This window comes from Ischnura elegans, chromosome 4 (assembly GCF_921293095.1).
Source record: "Ischnura elegans chromosome 4, ioIscEleg1.1, whole genome shotgun sequence".
In the NCBI taxonomy this organism is placed as follows: domain Eukaryota; kingdom Metazoa; phylum Arthropoda; class Insecta; order Odonata; family Coenagrionidae; genus Ischnura; species Ischnura elegans.
Genome location: NC_060249.1, coordinates 74720383 through 74744223, shown reverse-complemented (window position 1 = coordinate 74744223; position 23841 = coordinate 74720383). Strand labels below are relative to the sequence as shown.

Here is a 23841-nt window from a genome sequence, read left to right as displayed (position 1 = left end):
GGGTGAAGTAAACTCTAGTACATTGCTTTATTTAGGAATCAGGATGGAAGAATCAGAGACATTTAATAAAGTAAACCTCTAAAAGACGCATTTTCATAGATAAATATTTTAGCTAACTTAGAAGCGAACAATTTCCTAAATCCCCTCTAAACAAAGATATTTAAAATGAATTCACGACACATTTTGCAGCCATAAAATGATTTGTGTGAGATTAGAAGAGCAGTTTAGAGCCTCTCTCAAAACATTTTTATCACCCCTTTAACGAAAATACCTACAATATCATTTTATTACGCCTCACATAGAGGCAGTAGAGGACTTAATAAAGAAATCTGAAAAATCTGGAGGGAAATGTTCAGAAAAGTGACTCCTCCCTTTGACCTTTTTCAACTCTTCTCGCTAGAACGTGAAACGTATCCACCTCATATTTCCACCCGAATGGCTGAATAGCAAAAAAGAGCAGTGGCCACCGTCGGGCCAGGTTTTGCAATGAGCGGTTGGAAAAAAGTTTTCGTGGAGAATATGCTCGGACGCAACTTTCAAATTACTCCCATCCGACATATTTCCAACAGTTCTTTCGGGTACCCCTAATGTTTCCGCGCACACTTTGTCCAAGACAACGAGCGACCAGGGGTTCTCCAGAGGGCAGTGGCGAAGCTTCAAGGCCGTAATACTCTGAATACGATGCTAAGTTACGAGAGAGATATTTTCGCTGCATTTTCCAAAACCTCTCTCGCCTGTGGTTCGCCACCACCCCCCACGAACGTAGTGAACTTTCCTGCATATCAATCTATCGCAAGGAAGACGGCTTTATCTTCACTTACAAGCTTGTCAGCGTTCGCAAAATATTTAAAATTCCTCTTCATGGAAATGCTTTGCTAATTCATAATATGAGTACTAAATTAGATTTAAAGTCGTACTTTATTTTCTATAGTACATGTTACCAAAATTACAATTTACAAAGAGTGTAGGACTATCTTAGTAGTTCAAGCCCGTGGCTTTACGTTCAATTTCCAGGGATAGGAAATACAAGAGATTTTTAGAGCACTCTTTGTCGGTGCATTCCCCACGGAACTGAGATCACCAGACAAATACACCTATCCTCCATCATTCTTCCAGTTCAAATAATTATTTTGCTCATTTTAATCCATTTTAGTGGTTACAGACAAAGAATATTGCTTCCTCATGTCCATCACCCTCATTCACCTTTATCTATATCTCAAAATTTGGTCGCATTTGAATGAGAAATATATTTAAAATAGCAAAATTCATTAAATTTAAATTGGTAAAATAAAAATAACAGGAGACTCATTTATAAATTATCATGTTGCTTTAGCGTACTTATATTGTTCTTTTCTTCAAAAACCACTGATTACTTGCATTCCTTATGGGCACCACTGTAACGACCTCACATCTATGCTAAAAGCATATTTAACTCCTATTAGAAATAAAACATTGCCCTTCATTAAGAGCGTAAGGTGAGAACTTCATATCATGTGATATATACTATATTTTAAATATAGCGCATAGCTGAAGTCTGCCTCTCTAACTTTGCCTCCGCTAACGGCGGGCGGCGGCCTTTAATATCATTAATCTCCTCGCTGGAGAAAGCGAACAATACTCTTGCCCCTCCGACCACATCTTGCCTTCTCCCTATTTGGAGAGAGAGAGGGGGGTGAGGAACAAAATGGTTGGCCAGGGCCAAAATGGGTCCAAGCACGGGAAACTCCCGTTGTATCGCGCCGAAAAAAGAAAGCCTGAGAGTTCCTTAATCTGAGAAAACAATTAGCGAGAGCCAGTTCTCAACTACCGCACAAGCTTGATGAAGTCACAAGGACCAAAGGGAATTCAGGGTCCACTCCAGTAGGGCGGCGGACACTGCTTTTGCTGCAGCAACGGAGACGGCTAAACGGTGAAAAAATCTAAAATTTACGCAGTACCTCGCGAAAAATTTAGCGTGTAGAGCTCAGTGCCCAATCTCTGCCGCTGAAATTCTAGCGCACATCCCTCGATCCCGCAATTGTCCCAAATTTACCTGATATATTTTTCCTTTTAGCACTCCATGCCTTGAAATAAAATTACAGTGAAAGTTATTACGCTAACCTTATTTTGACCGTAAAACATTCATTATTTGCAGGTTTTAAGTAGGTCATAGTGTTAATAATGAAAGAATAAGTTCACGCCAGACGATTAATTATGACGATGCCATAATGAGCAAATATTGTGACTGTCAAGTACAATTTTGTGACGCTATGAACGCTTTCAAGGTGACTAATAGCAAAGGACTACAGTAAAATTACATCAAATAACGGAATCCTACTATATTTTACTATGTTTTTCCTAAATAAATTGACTAGTTCCATTGAAAATATTGTATGGTTTCAAGAGTGGGCATAATTAGTATGAGATTGCAGAAATTTAACAACTTGAAAGGGTAGATGGAAAATTATTTGAGCCTCATTTCGATAGCATAAAATATGTATTTGTCAAAATAATGGATGTCCATTCTCGAATAATATATCATGATCATTGGTGTTAATATACCAATATGAACAACAAAGGTTAAATCATGCCCACCAAGCTAATATGTCTCAAGACAATGGAAGGATTTTTTCAATCATGGAATGTGGATCAATGGAAAAAGTCTGTTTTTTGAGCAATTGGATTCGTTGAGGCACAGCGCAATTACCCTTATATTAATAATTGTAAACCTCTCTCGTGCGTAGGTACTGTGAGAGTCTCCTAATTAAAGGTCAAGCTATCTTATCCAGAGGAAATATAGAAAAATAACCGTTTCCTCCGAAATTACTACTACCATCAAACACAAACTTATGAACTTATTACGAAGCTAAAAGCAAGAAAATTGAATTTTTACTTGCTACCTGTCGATATCAGACCGTTTGATAAACTCGCTCTTAGTCGAGTTAAATAGAACATCAATGAAAGTGGATTAATCACAAAACGAAGCGCGGAAGGAGGGATCAAATATAGTAACAGAAATCTCACGTCAAAAGGTGACAAGGGAAGAGGATTTTCAAACAAACCCACCCCCATACCAATCTCAATTCTCCCAACCCTTCCAATCCAGCATTACCCGAAATCATCGTCATAATCACATCCTCCTAAGACATTCTCCCATACAATCTCCGTCAACACTATTCAGATTCGCGCCATTCAATTTGCTCGAGCGCCATTTTACTCTCGGAGATCTCCCAACACTCCTAGTCCTTGTTAAAACACCTCCTCTCAATGCACACACATCACGGGCATTAAATCTTAGGAGAGGGAGTAGAATCATGGGGGGAATGGGGGAGAAGGTGAAGACTTTTCGCTTAATTCCATTCAAAATGCAAGAGGCCATCCCTTGTTGACAGAGGAAAGCGGGCGTTTTAAAAAGGGCCGAGACGTTACGGGTGAAGTGACAACGAAAAGGTCGGAGTGGATAAAATCGGCGTGGGAAAAGAGGTTCCAGGAGAAGAGGGGGTGGGGAACGGGTGTTATTGAAGGGATGAAGGAAAGGGGGATGGAAATGGAATGGATTTTTTGAATGCCTTCGAGTGTCGGGAAGGAGTGAAAGATGATGGCTCCCTCCCCACTCCCACATGGACCCCATATTGCGGTCAAAAACCCCGTAACTCCAGCATCCTTCATTCAAACCCATCTCGATACTCGACCCCAGCGTAAAAAAGCTTACCCATATCACCAGGCGTGCACATTAAGGATGCTAGGGTACTCACGAAAGCACTCTGAAATCCTTTTGTTTGCGAAGGAGAGAGAGAGAGAGACGGTCAGGTTAAACGCTTCACGACTTTATTTCATCGGCTGCTATCAATTCGAGAAATTTGCTTTCCCAGTACGACTCCCTTTTTTTCGCTCTTTTCCAATCCGACTCTTTCATTTCAGCGAAATCCGTTCGCTCCAACGTCTTCGTAACATCAAACGAGACATGAAAAAATGTAGTTTTCATCATTACTTGATATAATCACTTGAAAGAATTTGAGAAGAACTTTCCAAATTTTCCTTATTTTTTCCTCGTGCTTAAAAAAAGCATGCACTCAATTGGTACATGGATCAAACGAGCACTGACGAATGAACTGTTTACATGGCAAAAAGACAAAAGAACCATTCGTATTTGCCACCTGTAGATGTCGAACTATGTGATAAAATCATTCTAAAGTGAGGTAAAATTAAATCAATCGCAAAACGAAACATATAAAGTTGGAAACAGCAGCGTGGTCTGTTGAATCTTTGGCCCCATTACTTAGAGACGATTCTAATATGCATCAATAATATATACCTTACTGAATATTCATCAGGATCACTTGCGCAAAATATTATTTAAATCGGATATTATTTTCCATTGTACCCAGAGTCCTAAATGTAATAAAAAGCAAAACTTCAGTCACAAATGAATTTTTAGCATATTTTTACGCTGAGACACTTATTTATCCGTCAAAAATTTGTAAATTCAAAGATATTTTCGAAATTCACAAACTTTTTGCCATGCCATGAAAAGTACAAACCACTTTCTTGTAAGGCAACCCCTTCCATCAGTTCATTTACCAGGCTAGGTCAGTAAACGGTGGTGCTGTAATCTATTTAGTTAACGCTGATTATTTTTCAACAAGATATTTTTAAAAATTTCCACATTTATACTCTAATTTTTTTTAGGAAATGATATTAATGGCACTGATATGTTTTTTATATATAAAGTGGCCCTTACATTGAAAAATATGAATACCCCTGCCGTACACCAAAAGCGCACATCTGGAGCAGTATCAAACATTTAAGATGAGAAAGTGAACAATGTTTTTGCGTTAAAACCAGAGACCCTACAAGCAAAAAGTAGTCACAAATATTAACACAACAGTTTTTAACAGCTAATTTTAAGTGGTGGAATAATTCTACCAGCTGAATCATTGCCTGAAAAGTCGTGCAATTTCGGCGATGTTCCTTGTGAGGTAATCAAACTAAACAACAAAGGTGTAGCGATGATAGCCTCACTAAAGCTTCGCGTGACCTTTGACCTCAACATCAAAAGACGGGCTGCTTTCAGAGCTCGCCCCAAAACTTGCAAGTCATCGTGACAACCAGTAGTAGACAGTGGGTACCGGGGACGCGGACTCCACGCGATCGTTAACATATTCACGGCGTCCACGCCAACCGGAGTTTTTCTTTAAGAGCTTGCGTCCATTTAGGAAATGAATTTCCGGCACGCCGATCCTCCTCCAAACGGAAGCAAACGTTGTTCAAACGCCTTTTAATGTCATGCAACTCTATGAGGTAAGCGGGAGCGCCTGGCGGAATTACCTTCGCTTCCTTACGTCAATAACTACGGACTAAACAAGGCGAAAAACGTATGCCAACCCTCACCGGATAATAACAACTCCCAAAACATTTAATGAATGAGGCCTATTCGCACAGCCTTTTGCTATCCATAGTAAAATAAAACTTATATACGTTGATCACTATTATGAAAGCCCTCATAGGAACTTAAGCCTTTAAATGAATAAGTAATAAATAAATGATTCCATAATAAGTCACTGAATAAGCCTCTATTCACACAGACTGTTGATACCCATAATAAAATAAACTTCACAAAGACGGTCACAATTTTTTATTCATGAATTACCTAAATATATATTCATGAAGGAGAAGGTTAAAAAATTTCTATATTTTGAGAAAATAGCGAAAAGAGTGGGCTGTGGGTTAATGAAATTCTATAACAAAAAAAGCAAAATGGTAGGAAATGAGAGTTAAATCTAGTTATGATGAGGTGAATTAGAAAGGAGAAAGTCGTAAATGGAAATTTCAGAAAACAGTATACCTAAATAAGAGAGATAAAACGAGACGGAATAAAGGTAAAAACGGGGTATAAAAACGGAATATTGGTGGAAGCGGAAAGCTGAAGTTAAGTCAAATTTTTGATCGAGAGAAGGTGCTGTACCTATGCATAAAAAAAAGAGTTCGGCTAAAGCCGTTAATAAATCTAAAAAAAAAGTTAAAAGAAAAGTATATATACACGTCAAAATCATTTTAAATATGCTTAGGGCAGGATAATATTCAATTTATAAATTAACAAGGACGGTGCGATAGTAATTCTGACTGAAGGTGACTCAAAGAGAGTATTGATAACCGTAAGGCACAGAAAGAATTTCACGGAACATGGATAGGAATGTTTAAGATTTACTACAACTAGAGGTATTTCTCAGTTCGTTTTCCTTTACCCTTGTTCCTTGCAGTAAGGGAGGTCTCTGCTGATTACAATAATCCATTAATACAGAAGGTACGCAACTCTAATTCATATTGGGTAACAATGCGATAGCAAAGCAAAAAATGTTTCCATCATGACTTTGCAGACGAAAACCTCATGTGACATGCGAAAAGCAATTACAAATACGCGACAATCTTTTTAGACCCAGAACCGAAAAAAATGCGAAACGGCAAACGAATAAAAAACGAGAAGACTCACCGTCACGAATTCTATGAAAGAGTAATGAAAACGCTGGGCGCGCGGAAAGAATAGATGAAGATTAAACTTCCGAGGATGAAAAATTAATATTTCCACTGGGGTACTGTGAGCATTTCCATGCAAATACCTTCCTCACACCAAGCAAAAAAAGGCCAACCTCCTCCTGTCTATTACATAGATTTCAAACTCACATGGGGTGGTACGCTTTGATATCCGTGCGACGGAATTCCCTCACTCTCCCTCGGCCCGAATCCCGTCTTTGCGATCTAATCAAGCGTCGCGGTGCCCATTTCTCCAACTCCACCATTTGGTTTCAAATCAGTAGTAATAATAAAAACTATGGAGAATGACTAATATTTCAACTATTGCCAACAACTGATTTGTGAATGAAAAACTTTGCTGTTTCTACAATTTGGAACTTTATTTTCCTGACTGGTTTCGATACACTGTATCATTGAAATACACTGAGAGGAAAGGGAAAGGAAGCGTACCTGTCCCTTTCCTCCCCCCCAACCCTTCCTAGGGCTTTCCATATTCCCTCACTTCCACTACTCCACCCCTTTCCGCTCCCCACCCCTTCCACTCTTCCCCTTTTTGGTATATAAACCACAACGACGCTACTTGTACTGCTAGTCCTATGAATATGATACAGTGTATCGAAACTAGTTAGGAAAATAATGTTCCAAATTGTAGAAACAGCAAAGTTTTTCATTCACAAATCAGTAAGATGGATTTCTACAACGTGAAGGCCTCTACTATTCAGTGCATATTGCCAACAACTTTAAAATTTAATAAGGAATAATAAAATAGAAAAAAGCTTTCTTTTTTGACACCGGGACTGACACTTCAGTAAATTCAGCTTCTGAGCTCGCAGGCGAATGACAGAATTAGCTAACACTTGAATAAATAATTGAATGGAGAAATCCGCCTTAAACCTCAAGCGATTACCAATATTCGTTAATTCTTTTGAGCAACAAATACATCTATATTCCTCTAATATCTCAGTTTTATTAAACAGCCCAATATATATTCTATACCGCCCGAATAACGCAATATGCATGCAATAAATCAAAAATAAAAAGTAGATAACGATATAAATGAATAATATATTACAAGACAAACATCATTGTATGATTGTAGGGTTACTTATGAATACTAATCCACCCTGTGATTTTATTACACAGATCTCAAACTCACATAGGATGGTACGCTTTGATTCCCATGCGACAGAATTCCTCCCCCCTATATCTCTCTCTGCCCGAATCTTGTCTTTGCTATCTAATCAAGCGTCGCGGTGCGATGTTCCTCCACTCCACCCTTTGACGTCCCCTCCTACCCTCCCACTACCCAACCCTGCTCGCACCAATGAACATGCCAAACCTTCCACTCCCTCTTAACCGCGACATCACGCCTGTTTCTCCGTAAACATTCTATCTCCTCCTCCTCCCGCCCACAGATAAACACTCCCCTTCATATATCCGCTTCACCCTTGACCTTACCCTTCCTTCCTCTCACGGGTCCTCACCAGAATCTCTGACGCAAGCTATTTCCTCAAGAGGTATTTTTTCCTGAAAAATAGAAGCCTCCTTTCCGTGCATATTTTCGCATATTCAACGTTAAGTTCCAATATTTATTTTCTCATACAGTTATATATAATAGCCTTATTTTCCGTCGCATGTAGTCGGGTATCAAACCATACCACCCCATGTAAGTTTGATATCTGTGTAATAGATAGGAAGGTGGCTTTTTCTAGGTATGAGAAAGGTGCATGCATGAAATGAACACAGTACCCAAGTGGAAATATTTATATTTTATTTAAGGCTCTCTTCATGAAAAATACCGTATATGACTTATACCGATCACTCACAAGGCTGACTGAGGCATAACGAAAAAAAGCCCTTAAGCATGCAATACCATTTATTTAAAAGGCAATATTTCAAGGAAATATATACAAGAATCAGAAAAAATAAGATCTTTTGATGCCTGTAGATAATCTGGCTTTTCATTTTGCACCAAATCTAAGGTAGTTACAAGTTATTTTCCACGTCTAGTATAAATCATCTAGTATCATCGTAATTTAGAAGATTTTTCTCGGGAAGCTTGAGGCATATGCATAATATCACTTATAATTAATAAATGGGAGTAATACACCTCATATTTCACGCAACTTATTGTTTTTCTTTTTAGCAATAAATTCAGCGATGTTTCTCCTATATATATCTGTTTTGGAAAACAACACGATATACATTCCATACCGCCCGAATAACGCAATATACATCCAATACAGCAAGCATAAAACAATGATAACGATATAAACGAATTATATATCCGAATACCAACATCATTACTCGATACCATGATTATTTATGAGTATTACGTAAGGACTACTCATATTTCACCAGTACGGTGACTAGTTGAGGCGGTGAGGATAGGAGCAAGTAAAGAATAGAGGTATGTATATAAACCCTGAGAAGCCATTAATCCATTCTAAACGAGGGCTCTACAGGGCCAATATTTTTATTTCTATCTATTACATGTATTGATGCTTACCTACCTAAACCAAATATCACCTGGAGACAGGAAAACTACTAAAATAACTAACACTATTACTAATCATGCCCGTAACCGCTGAATGACACCGTCACCATAGCAACCCCGGAAGGTAAACTTTTTGAGAAAAAAATTTAACGAGCACTATTTGGGTAATGAACTGAGGAGAAGGTTAGCTCTAAAAAGCGAGAGAGGAAATTATGATGAAAATTTATTGGATTTCTACCGGCGTTTCCATTTTCCAGGTTTTACCGCACCTCTGAAACCAGAAATAATATCTGTTTCTTCTCAGGAACTATCTCTTTTAAGCAAGAGTATACCAAAATTTAAAAAAAAGTGACTGCTGATGAAGCAGTTTCTGCCTCCTTTTCGAGGAATTTTACCTTTACAGAAGTAATTGGAACTTTGCAATATCAATCTTATAATCAATCCGACAATTTCGGCAATAGATGTGCCATATCAAGGGTAATTCCCTACCCCTAACCCTTATTAATTGTGTAGTAATGACAAAAACTGTTCGGGTTAATGAAGTGGAGTAGAATACGACAAAGTTGTAGCAACTCCGATAAAACTAACTGTGCACAAACCATTATAATCGCAGATTATCCGGAAACCATAACATTTTCATACTAAAAACTCTTAAGATAGAGTGTGAAACTTGTTTTGGCTTTTTGGGCCATCATCAAGTACATTCACCAAACTACCGTAAGATTCGGCGCAATTACATGGCTAATGGGAAGGAATGGGTATAGGAGAATAAAATATGAAATTATCTTACCTTAATTGTTTCCCTGAGAATTGCGATTTCCCTCGTCAAGTGTTCGTTCTCCGCGAAGAGGGCCTCCATCTGCTGTTGCATCTCCATGCTTGGATTCCTCATCCTCATCCGAAGTTCTTCCTCGAGCTGCCGGACCAGCATCGCTTGTTTCTGCGGGAAAGATAAGAAGAAGAAATGTCAGAAAGTCAAGGACATCAGCTGATACAGGGAAAACAAAGCTTATTCGGCGGGAAATAATCGCAATATATATATTATGTCAGTTAGATTTATTGACCTCAGTTTTGATAACAGCCGAGCCGGCAAAAAAAAAAAAGCATTTTAAAATGTTTGGATTTAATATTCATCAATAATAGATTTTCGTCTACCTTCTGCAATCGCTTTATTTCCTTGTCCGTCATCAAACTTCTATAAAATTAAGTAATAGTGACAATAATTACTACTCATACTGACTATTGGAAAGCAAAGACCATCTTAAATCTAATACTAACACATACTGAAAATGAGTTTATGCCTCGCATCTGTGTAAGCATTAAAGCATACTGCATTCAATTTACCACAAGAACTGTCTACTGTAGGTGTCTCATTCACTTCTTATCACGGTACAAAAACAACAATTAATTATTACTGAATTTTTAAAAAATCCCTTTAACTCATTTTTTAAACACTAATCTCCCTCATTGATCAGCATTGTTGTAACATCACAATTAAAGTGCCTTCTAAGTTATTTTTCGAAGAGATTTCTTTCGCGCAAAATTAAGCAGCGTATTATGTCTAATCCAGCGATGCCACTGATAATGCAAAATCGGTGTTAAAACAGAACTCAATTTCCTAATATAGTAACCGGGACAGAGACCTTGCCTCTTACACATCCGTCGGCTAAATATGAAAACTCAAAGATGGCGCAGTCAGCGAAAAACCAAATGGAAATTCTATGGATGAGGTGGATGTAAATCATTCCTCTTTGAATGATTAGTACATACTACCGAATTATATTGGAAGATAATTACGTGATGCGCATATCTGGCCACTCAGTACACAGAATAGGAACTTAAACAGTTTTTTGCACTTTTGCATAACCAGCAGCTGCATTTCAGAACATAATTTTTTCGACCGTCTGTTTAGGGCAGAGATATCCTTATGGAAGGGGTGAAAAAAATAATTCCGCGAACACTCATTATGCTCGAAGCTCACGGATTCCTCACGGAGTCTCCCCGTCGCAATTTTATGCCCTTTCTCTCTGAGCTGCGAGGAAGGATAAAAGAGTCGACTACGGGTCATGAGGGACCTCGTCTGGAGCCCCGAATTGTAAAGAATTGTAAAGATGGAACGTGGGCGACAATCATTTTTAAGTTGACGATGAGGTCGGTGCGAAAACTTGCGACGGATTTCTCGGAGAGACGGGTATCAAAAGGGTTTCATAAATAAAAACGTGTATAATATAAGTACAAACTATTTGATAGTATAGTTTCTGCAATGCGTACTACGACTAATGTTTTAGCGTGAAAACTGTGGTTTCACTGATAAGCCCAAATTGCGATTGGCAAATACGAAGTCATTGCACCTGCAATTCGAACTTTGGAAGAGTAAAACAATCATCATCCGTCAATCTGAGATTAATTGTACCATCAATGCCCTATAATAATCTGTAAGGCCATTTATCTACCACTTGCATACATTAGAACGTCGTTTCTACTCCATGCCATATGACGTGAAATAAGACGGTCCATGGCATAGAAAAGTAATACTGGGCTTTATGTAAATGAAATATATACAAGTCAATGCTGGAATCCACTCAAGAAATGCTGGGCAAATATTTATTTTTCTTTAAAATTCGCATTCATAAACGTGCAACAAGCACTATTTAACCCTATAATGATCAAAATAATTCACCAACTGATTTTTTTTATTTTTGCACATCCTATTTACTTTACAGCTAATTATGAGATATTATGAAAGAAACCCCGAACAAAAATATTTAAATGCTTTACCAAATGGGAACACGCATCGAAATTTTGCCATTGCTTGACAAATAAATATACACTTCGCCAAAAATCTAAGTTCAACAATGTAATATATATTCACTTTTTAAATTAATGAGTATTTCTTAACGGAGAGCGAGTGTAGGGAAAAATAACGAATAAACCGCATACTCACTACAGAGGTGATGAAAATAACCAATTTTGAAGAGGCACGATAAACGACCAATGTATACACAAGTCATGCAATTCACTTTATAAATTCTTCCATACTTTATTTATATAAAAAAGCTATTACAGTAACAACAGATACGAAACATAATTTTCAAGAATTCTTATAAATCTGTTCCCAATTGGGAACATGGCACTGTGCATGGTTAATGCGAGACAGAGCACTTTGAATCTGCAATTAGGAAGTAAAATATCCTCACCTTTCGATTTTAAATTAATATACGCATCGATCAACTCCCGATATTTAGCTCTCATTGTTATTCATTCTCTCCTTGCTACAATAGCGCCACGTTACCGCCCCATTCGAACTTTCCTCCTCGGCCGCTCATTTCGCCCGTCTGCTCCTCACAGCGGCGAGAAAGCGAACTAACTCCCTCAGCGAATGCATCCGACCATCCCCCAGTGGACTTCGGATTAGAGGGAAGGGGAAAGAGAGAGACAGAAGATGAGACAAGAAAGGAGAGGAGTAGGAGGAGGCAAAAGATTTTTTATTTATTTATAATGTGGGCAAGATAGAGGAATGGGGGAAGGTAGAGCCTGGACGGACGTGAAATTGGAATGTAAGTACGAGAGACATTTTATGCGGAGTTGGGAGGCAATAGCCTAACGCGAAACTTACGACGGGCATCATGGCTGCAAGGTAGTAGAGCGAAAAGCGGATGGGGGGAGATACAAAAAAAGGACAGAAGGTCCAACCTCGACTCCTGCAATTTGTTAAACTCCCCTGGCTCCTCTCTCTCTCTCTCTCTCTCTCTCTCTCTCTCTCTCTCTCTCTCTCTCTCTCTGTGTCGCTGTCTGGAGCAGAAACTGGAGCGGAGGAGAGAATGGAAAATACTGAGGGAGAGAGTTAGAGATTAAGGGCTGAGTGAAGGTGCGGGGAGGATGAGGAGTGATGGGGGACGAAGGTTTTAATTAAGAGGAAGCGGCCATCCTCGGGGGGTGGGGAATGGGGTGAAATTAAAGGGAGGAGGCAAGCATACGAGGGAGGCGTGAGGTTTACTGTATGGGTGCTGTAAGAATAGAACGCGGCTTAGTTTATTTCTTTCCTACCTAGGTAACCCTAATTGGACATGATTAGCTTAAAAGCGCCTGGAGTGGTAATCGTCACTCATCAAGGCGATCTCACAGCGAGCGTGTTTTATTAATTTTTCAATCACGTAAAAGAATACTACACCCGCATTCCATCAAAGAATGCATATTCAAAAACATCCGAAGATACTAGCGTGATGGAGTGGAATTTATGCCATGCTGAAATAAACGCAACTTTCCAGGATTATAAATTTTATTCCGGCCTAAGTTTTGGATTTACTGCAAAATTTTCAAGGAGATGATAGTATCTACATCGAAGATAATATCTTTTATTCTTCCATTAAATAATGTACACAACTTCATTAACATAAAATATGAAAGATTTAAGTAGGTAATCTTCAAGGCTAATCCTGAGGTAAGACAACCTTCAAAAACAAGAACATGCGTTACCCAGGCAAAAAATTGAACAAAACACTATGCGTGCATGGCATTATATAATAGTCTCTAATGGACAGCAACATAAGATAAAAATACCACTACGCGTATAGCATATTATATATACTAGTCTTTAATGATGTAGTAACATCGACACCTAGTTCGAAATAAATTTTATAATCCTGGAAAATTGCAAGTGATTATTTCAATGTACATGTTCACAAGGAGAATGTCATATAAATTGCACTGACAAAAAAGAAACCAGAATATACATTATGTTTCTTTATCATATAATATGCGGTAAATACGTAAAGTCATCAAATTTTGATGATATCATTCACTGAAAAACGACTACGCTGCACAAATGTTCTTTTATATCGTTAATTTATCGATAGTCTATGTAGACAAACGGATAGAAATTCGTGAGAACTTTCACCTATAAGAACAATGCGTATCGATTTAAAATACAAGAAATTTTTATCCAATTATCCCATAAGCCATAAGTAAGGTTATAGAAAGAATAAAAAAGTTTGAAGACAAAAGCGAGAGGGATAAAATATAAAATAGTAGTAGAAGAATGCAGAAGGGTTTCAACATCTCGGAGGGAAGGAAACTTCGTGAGCAGAATCACCGAAGTCCTAAGAAACCTTGATGGGAGAGTTGACTAGCAAAAAGAGACTGCGGAAAGGGCCATGGGAGAACAAAGAACGAGCAAAGAGAGCAAACTGAATTATAGAAGTTAGAACGAATTAAATAATTAAGACGGGAAGAACTTGGGAAAATTTGCATTAGAGCACAATTTTACACTTAATTCTAAATGCAATTCTCACCAAATGGCGGGAGTTTGCTTTCACAAAATATTATTAGCAAGTACCAAGGAAGGTTCACGTAGCTTTTCAATTTTTGGTTTGTTAAACAGGGAGTCTCCTGCATATCTACCATGAGAATTTTTTTAGTACTCCATTCATTTCACTACGACTTAGAGATCAATAGGTAAAGGTTACTTTGCACTCAGAGTTCAGGCAGTATATATAAAAAATTACACACAGAATTATTACTAGAGAACTTTTGAAGTAAGTATAACTCCACTCACTTCGTAATGCGGAGGTCCACCTTTGTGCTACGATGAACCAGAAACTATAATCGCTAGTAAAAGAAATGAACGTAATTTGAGAGAAGGGAAGAATTCTCTTCAGCTCGCAACGGAACTATTTCATGCTCATTTTAGCTTTCCCTTTAGCTTAGCGTAACAATAATTGATTTTTTATGACCAACTAAGCTACAGTGGCGCGTCGTCATGAGCAAATACATAAGATGTCTTGTCACCCCGAATACCAAATGCTTACAAAGATTTAGATTAGCTTATCTGGCTGTGTTGGCCAATTACATGGAAAATTTAAACGAGTAAAGAAACATGAAAAGGGAAATACAAAGGAAAAGCCTTAATCCCACATATACAGTCGCTGCTTTAGACCACCTTGAGATAATTAATTCACATAGCCGATACCTTATATTTGAATGAGTAATTCAAGATGAATCCAAGATTTATAAAAATTCATAATGCCTCCGTTAACTTGATAAATAGCGGCTTCACTTATTCTTACCATGAATAATTTTGTCTCAGTGACGTAATAAAAAGGCACTACTTTTTATCTGTGCAGTATTTTGACGATACCTCTCAGTATTTCGTATTGTGAATAATAATACGCATTTAGAACAGGATTAAGCCCATACTGTGCTTTCTTCCTCTCAATCAAATGGTTTACAGCCTCCGAGTCTCCGGTATAAACTCAACCAGTAATTCTTTCCCCCTTTTACTAACGCTAATTTTGATAAATTCGTGTGGGGAGAGTCGTTTCAGGCTTAGTTTGGTGAAATCACATAACTCAATCAAAATTCCAGTTTCCAAATTTTGATTGATGATTTAACTAGGTATACTTGTATTCACAGCTTTGAAGCATTATCCTTCACTCTCTCTAATTGTCGCTACTGCAGTACTCAGAATGACATAGAGCAATCCTAATCGCTACCCAAGTGATTAAATAAACGATAATCCTTATGTGCGCTCTCTCAATATTAACACAGAATTATACAGCAAAATATTAAGCTTCTGTATCATATTATTTCACGTTAAGACTATAATACTGTCTGTTTTCGTTTTGACGTATATCTATTTACCCCAGGGATAATCGATATGCTATTTAAGAATTTGGGTCATTTTCGACCTTAAACTTCGGGCTACAATCCTGAGAATGTGCCATTGCTGTCAAAATAAATGGAAAATGTTAAATTTTTGTAGTGTCAACGTTTCTATATTTGAACGAAAAACTATTTTAAAGGCCGTTTTACACGGTACACGGAATTGCGCAGGTTAGAGCTGCATTAATTTCTAAAATGGCGTGGAATTGCGCGCATGCATGAACGAAATTAGAACAGGGGCTATTTTGCCGTCTCGCATCCACGCATTCTCGCATGTGTTCTAGCAATTCACCGCTTTACACGACGCAATTTTGAATGCGCCTTCACACGTACGTGAGACTTCGCAATTCCGTGTATCTACCGTGTAAAACGGCCTTAACAGTAGTCCAACTGAATTAAATATTGTGGGCAGGTCAAAAACGTTTCCCGCAAAGGCACGAGGAAATATCTGTTTTTTTTATTTATCTTGCATGCACTGTCATTGCAAACAAATGCCTTCCCCTAATGACACCATATCCAGAGAAAAGCATTTGAAGGAGATGAAACGTGATAGACATGTTTCTGGCGTGGGATTAAACATTCTCCTTGTGGTGGCAGCGCGCTAGCCGATTCGTAATGAAGTTATCTCGAGGCGACCAACTCGTTCACAGTCAGGCGTTTGCTTTTAACGACTCTAAACGCAGTAAAGCGAAGTATGTAGTCGCCTAAATGGAAACCAGAAAACACACCCCTTGAGGCTGCGTCATGGTCGAGATACGTGTAGATACATTTAGCCCAACAGGAGAGAGCCCAAAAATAATTACCAACCTTTTAGGTTTTACAGAACACCAAGGGAAAAACAATTCACCATGAAGATAAGCCAAAGGAACAAATTTGAGAGTAAAAGAGCCAATTGGGAACGAAACTAACTTATCCGCTTTCCATCTGAGAGGCATCAAGAAGTACCGGCTACTTTGAAATTTATTCTGATTCTATACAAAGAATGTAAGTTATTCAAAATCGTGCCTCACAATTAACAGAGAGACAGTATTTCAGAATTATTGAGTTTCAAAATTTTATGATATGCAACAAAATATTCAAATCTAAACCTGAATTGCATGCATGCATAAAATAAATTAATTCTGAAAGCCTCCCATTCAAATAAATACATAAATATTATGGCAATTGCTGGATACTTTTACTCTAGACTTAAGACTCGCCTATTCGCATATAAGTATATCTCAAAGTCGCAAAAATAATTATCTCTCGTGGACAATTAAATCTTAACGGCGTCCAAAACGACTATCATGTCGAGAAGGCGATACAAAATTATCAAAAAAGTACAATCGCCAATTTAATCGCAAGCGAATAAAATAATTTATCGCTAGATTTTTTCAACTACCTGATATTTTATTTTAGCTTATAGATATACTTATTAAGATGTTTGCATGATATCATTAGTGGTAAGGAAAACGTCGACTCTTTGAGAGCAAAAAGTTCAATAGGAAAAATTCCTACCGCACTAAACAGCATGAAAACATTTAATCGACCAATAAGACCAATTATGTAATCTCGAACTTAGCCATTTCAAACTTGGTCGCATTGATAGAACTCGATTATCCCTCTTGTTCATATTTACTTCGAGGATAAAATAGTTTCTTCCACCGACAGATTAGCAAAGATGCATTGAGGTTCACAAAAAGGCATGCATATACTATTTCCAGGTCATACATATACAAACGGATATTTCAAACAATATATTTCCAAGATGCTTCTTCACTCACGAGATAAACTGATATCAATGTTGGAAAAGAAGTTATAACTAGGTTATTGATTTCTATCTTGGTTCACGTTTAAAATATAAGAAACAAGTTAGAGCTATAAAAAGCTAAAGCTCGGCTGGACAAATTTGACTAAGGAACAGCCATAATTTCCGCCCGAAAGAGTGCAAAATTACAGGTGAATCAGATAATAGGAAAACAAGAGCGATGCCCGAAGACAACGTAAGTAAATCACAACGTCATTGAGCAAAGAGGGGAGATTTACGACTATGAAGACGTAAGTACCAATCAGCGATAAAAAGCGGAGGAACATCTCAGAAACACCCGTCGGACGCCACTGGACATGGTATACTTATAAGGTCCGACAGGGGTTCGATTAGGGTCGAGAAATCCCCCACTCCGTCTCCGGTAATAGCCCTGGCCTGGCGCAACACCTTCCGGGGAATCTAATGATTAGCTCCTTTGTCGATGACGTAAAACCAATCACGAACGAGAATAGGTCTCCTCCTCTTCCACATGACACTGCGGGAACCCTTCCGCTGACGTGATTAAACCAAAATCCCACGGCAGCGGGGGCCCCACCAGCGCCACATCGACGCGAGCGTCTTGCGGAAGAAGCAATCATTAAGGGCACTTGCGACGTCTCCGAGTAGATCCATTAGACCTCACAGGGGGGAGCTGAGTGACTGCTCAAGGTTTTCTAGGGGGAGGACGACGCCTTGCCGTTACATTGCAAGAGGCCTGAGAGGCGAGCATCTAAACTCACTACCTCCAAGACGCTCCAAAGAAGTTTCAAATCTTCAGCTACAGCCACGAGGAACAAGTAATAATGCATCAAGACGACTCTTACGCGAAAAATACGTATAATTACCCTAAGTGAGTCAGAAAAGATCGATTTTTTTTCAAATCCACATTAAATTAGTGATTAAAAAAAAGGGGGAAAACTAAAAGAATATCTTAGCACAAGCTATACAATAATCATTTCTGAGCAAAGATTTCTTTCTGCAATTGGATGCTATTTCATGTGGGTGAAGGTAATTTTTTTGTAATGGAATTGGTACCACTTAAATGAGAGATATTTTCGCTTGTTGTAAAGGAAAGTATTATGTTGTATATTAACTGAGTGTTAATTCCACATGTATGGTGATGTTTTCTCTTGTTTGGATTGGTAGTATAGAAAAAACAAATCAAAGGTAAAAAATACCAATGATTTTTAATGATTTTACCTGAATGCCTTAAATGCCTAAATCATTTGAGTGAATTAAAAAAAGAAGCTTAATGAATATCTTACCACAAGCTTGACATTAATCTTTCTGGACTAAGATTTTATATGCAGTGGATGCTTTTTCTTGTGGGTGAAGGCATTTTTTTGTGATGGAAATTGTACTACTTAAATGAGAGATATTTTTGCTTGTTGCAAATGAAAATATTTTGTTGTATTTTAATTGAGTGTTAATTCCACATACATGGTTTTGTTTCTTTTTGTCTTTTCTTTATCTGTGAACGCACTCAATATGTATTTTTATGGATAATTTTATGTTTACACACTCCAGCCGGCACCTGCTGACAAGCCTTGATTGGCTTAGCAGGACCGTGAGGATATATTGCTGCTAATGTTATAAAAATCTTTTTTTGTTGTTATATTGGTTAAAGCAATTGTTTTGAAACTACTGCTGTTATCATCATTATAACACATTATTTATTAATATGTTAAATCCTTGGCAATAAAGCAGAGTTTGTAAAAAAAAAAAAAAATATGTCATCATAGAATTCAAAACTCAGCTTCGGTGCTCGAAATTTTTCAGCGGGGGATGTGAAGAGATTTATTTGTATCTCAGCCTGGAAAAAATGCATTGGTTTCCAGATTTAATCCTGGTAAATTACTGAATATTTCTAAAAATACCTGACATTATATATCAAACGTTTATCATACTAGAGTGATTCCAGAAAAGGGGACAGCTTAACATTTCCGCAACAATGTGACAAGTGATGTTCACTACGATAAACAAAGAAAATAAAAATATTTTACAATTATCCCACCGATATCAATTCCAGATATATGAAAAGCATAAGTGTTTTGAGGAGTATGTGTTTCATAGCTACATTGATCCTTGAACAATCGGATAGCAGGTTGTCAACTGGCCGACCATATCCGAATCTTCATAGCCCGCTCCTACAACGCCATAGAAATAAAAATTGGCAACACAGGTTAATATATTTCAATGGAAAATGTATTTCTTTTAATTTCATTGTCTACCACGGCTAATTATTTCCAAAATATTATTTGTGTAAACTCTCCGTTCACTTGCTACTGTATACGTCATAGCGCTAATTAGGCAAATCTTGCACATTCAAAATGAAACTACTTTCATTCTATATCTTCATTATTGAAAATGTGGCGATTAGCTTAAAGTGACAACTGTAATTTATGCTCTCGGTTGAGATATATTTCGTCCTACAGCTAGCGACGTGATGTTTTTCTGTCGCTGTTTAACCATTTCTCGCGTTGTGATGTAAATGTTGTCTAGTCGTAGGGTCATATGGAAGTTCAATAAGATTGGAATAAATAGGAGGATTTTGGGGTAGATTGCATCCAAAACTTTTCGATACTTCATCGGGAGAGTTGCATAAGGTAGATTGGGAGTCACATAAGAAGGATTAGGGCAGGAGGTTGACAAGGTAGCATATTCGTACAATGTTAATTACTTCATAGTGATTGGTTGCTTAAGGCATGAATGGGTCAAAGGATATAGGGAAAGGGTTTATGCGTGAAATAATCACTGACTAAATACAAAGGCTTATCTCTGGCTTGATTAACTGAAAGAACTCCGCCCGTATTATTAAATAAAATCTTTATTAAATCCTGCATCAACAATACCAATGAATTATAGAATTTCGGGCCTTACCGAAAGAATAACTCACAAGGTACCAAAGCAATGGCAAAAGAGAAATGATAAAATGTGTAAGCTTATAGATAAGAAAATACAATATACATATAAGGCAAAATATGTACGAATTCTCCGAAATATAATGCCTTAAAAACATATAAAAATATAAGTTACTGCTCATAGGTATCATAATGCGTTACAAAGCAGTAGATTATAACTCGTTCTCGGTGAATAGGACTCCCGTCTATCAAACCAATGGTTGGGGTTCAAGTAGTCAGCTTTTACGGTGAATTCAGATTTCCATATCCATCAAGACAGAAAATATTATTCTTACCTCGTATGTTTAAGAGAATTGGCCTATGTAATACCTATTCACGTTTACTTCAATGAGCGGAGATCCCGTAGCTCGGGATTAACGTGGCATACCCTAATCCCTCGTACATTTAGGAGAACTATCAAGTCACTTGACGGTTTTTGGCTTAAGTATCGTCATTTTACTACTCTCAAGGACGGTTAATTCATTACTTAATCCCAAGTAAAGACGGGAGTTGAATAGGATTTCCCGTAACTCCGTTCGATTAGCCTCTATTGCGCTAAACGTGAGGGCGTTAAATCTCTCATCCGTCAAATCAACGGCCCAAACGGCATTGCCCGCGTCTGATTAACCGTGATTGCAAATTTCGGATCGCAAACCCCACGACTGAGATGGGTAATTTAATTTTACAATCAATATGCATCATCAAATCCTGAAATAACCTCCAAGAGAAATAGATATGACGGGGATTCTAATTAGCCATAACATCATTCAGTGTATCAAGCAGAGAAATATCGATACACATGATAGAAACGAATGATTACTTCGTAATAAGAGATAAATGCAAAGCGAGAGAAAAAATATAACAGATAACCGGGATGAAAAAAGTAAATGAAAATCAACAAAAATGTAGCGTACTGAAATGAAAGGTGGTTGCACTTTTCCAAAATTGAATGAGTACCATATGAGAGCCGAAATGCGTCGTACGCATTAAATAATTATGGAAAAGTGCCTATATAACTATATCACGCCTGAATCGGTGGAACTTATTAAAATTGTAGCAGGCACGACATCACAATTTTTTTGTTCCTTGATAATGAGCCACACATAATATTCACTGCGAGATATCTGTAGAGCATAAATCTCAGTAGCGAGATAACATTTTAAAAAAGTTGATAAATGAAGGTAGCAGCAAGAGAGGGGAGACTATCAGATTGCACGAGGACTACTATAACGCGGACTGTTTAAGTCAGTGAGTATGAAACAGGTTGGCAATTTCGATAAGAAATCTCATGAAATAGAATTGCAGGGATCCAACCTATGGCAAACAGATAATGACCGCAATTTCCCCACTTTACTTTCAAAACGCTAAAGGCGCAGTCAAGTTATTTCATGACCAACAGTAGGGTAAAAAAAAGAATCCTGCAGCACCTGCCATTTTAAATTACCTCCCCCCTACAATTAATTACGCTCCGCCATCTTTAATTACGCTATCACGTGACTTTTTAATCGACCGTCACTTGTTTTATTGATCGTCATTTGTTTCCCTTTCATCTTCTTTATCGATATTCACCTATTTCTATTTTCTCTGACGTAATTTACTTTTACGCTTCTCATTTGTTTTCTCTCGTCGTTTGTTTTACCAATAGCAAATGATTTTCGATCGTCATTTGTTTCCCTTTCATCTTCTTTATCGATATTCACCTATTTCTATTTTCTCTGACGTAATTTACTTTTACGCTTCTCATTTGTTTTCTCTCGTCGTTTGTTTTACCAATAGCAAATGATTTTCGATCGTCATTTGTTTCCCTTTCATCTTCTTTATCGATATTCACCTATTTCTATTTTCTCTGACGTAATTTACTTTTACGCTTCTCATTTGTTTTCTCTCGTCGTTTGTTTTACCAATAGCAAATGATTTTCGATCGTCATTTGTTTCCCTTTCATCTTCTTTATCGATATTCACCTATTTCTATTTTCTCTGACGTAATTTACTTTTACGCTTCTCATTTGTTTTCTCTCGTCGTTTGTTTTACCAATAGCAAATGATTTTCGATCGTCATTTGTTTCCCTTTCATCTTCTTTATCGATATTCACCTATTTCTATTTTCTCTGACGTAATTTACTTTTACGCTTCTCATTTGTTTTCTCTCGTCGTTTGTTTTACCAATAGCAAATGATTTTCGATCGTCATTTGTTTCCCTTTCATCTTCTTTATCGATATTCACCTATTTCTATTTTCTCTGACGTAATTTACTTTTACGCTTCTCATTTGTTTTCTCTCGTCGTTTGTTTTACCAATAGCAAATGATTTTCGATCGTCATTTGTTTCCCTTTCATCTTCTTTATCGATATTCACCTATTTCTATTTTCTCTGACGTAATTTACTTTTACGCTTCTCATTTGTTTTCTCTCGTCGTTTGTTTTACCAATAGCAAATGATTTTCGATCGTCATTTGTTTCCCTTTCGTTTTCTTTATCGTTATTCACCTATTTCTATTTTCTCTGACATAATTTACTTTTTACGCTTCTCATTTTGTTTTCTCTCGTCGTTTGTTTTTCCTAATATAAGATTTTCGATCGTCATCTTCTTTTCCCAAGCTGCTTCCCCCACTCCAACCCCGCCAACCTCTCCCTCCCCCTTAACCGCTGGATGTTCTGGGTTCGATAGGAAATAATTCGACAAATGAAAGGCAAAGAGGTGGTAGATATTTTTTTTTTATTGTATGTATGCATGTTTACAAACATTTTATAAATTTCAATTATCGATAATATTATCCATTCGGGAAACTATAGTTTTCAAGTCATTTGCTATGCTCGATAAATCTGAAGGGTAATTCTTGGGACATGGGATACCAAAGAGATTGAGATCATTTCTTCCAGCCCTCACCATAGTTTTATTAAATTCACTGTATTCGTAAACATCTTTCTCTCTAAAAAAGTAGAGGATCCCATTAGTATGTCTAAATGCAGATTGTATACCTGTAGGTATCTGTGGCATTAATTTCTTGTGACGAGCTTGACTCTTCGGTCTAAAAGTGCACTCATCCATTTCAACAATGAATTCCCCACTATGAAATATTAGTGTGCGGGCAGAGTATGTATTAACAATTGCTTGAATTCTAGCGTTTCTAGGAAGGCCGGCGGATATAATATTCATAGGACGACCTTCAACTAGCTCCATTGTTGGATAATTAACCATGTATATCAGGCCCTTGATAAATATTACAATTTCTCCACTAGGCCTGCGATAAAGAGCATCAAAACCATTGAAATCTTGCTCAGGTAAAAATGGTAACCAATCTGTGATAAGCTGAGGGCCAACGATGTCTATTCTTTCAGTCACTTCCATATCCACATACCAAAACCATTTTTCATGAAATAAATACAGCAAATTATTGATTATGAGTAACTGGCGTACATTATCAAGTTCACACAAAGTCGGACGGTGAGTATTATTTTTTGCACCCTAAGGAGCCAACAACTCTTAGC

General features: G+C 37.5%; 1 protein-coding gene across 6 annotated transcripts in view; it reads right to left on the bottom strand.

Moving 5' to 3' along the window:
• Nucleotides 1–23841, bottom strand: part of LOC124157679 (trichohyalin) — a 443734-nt gene that overhangs the window by 150226 nt on the left and 269667 nt on the right. For all 6 annotated transcript variants that reach the window (XM_046532611.1, XM_046532617.1, XM_046532614.1 and 3 more), the window contains one exon: nt 9798–9947. In XM_046532611.1, the coding sequence (XP_046388567.1) occupies nt 9798–9947 (150 nt within the window). The remainder of the gene's footprint in view (nt 1–9797; nt 9948–23841) is intronic.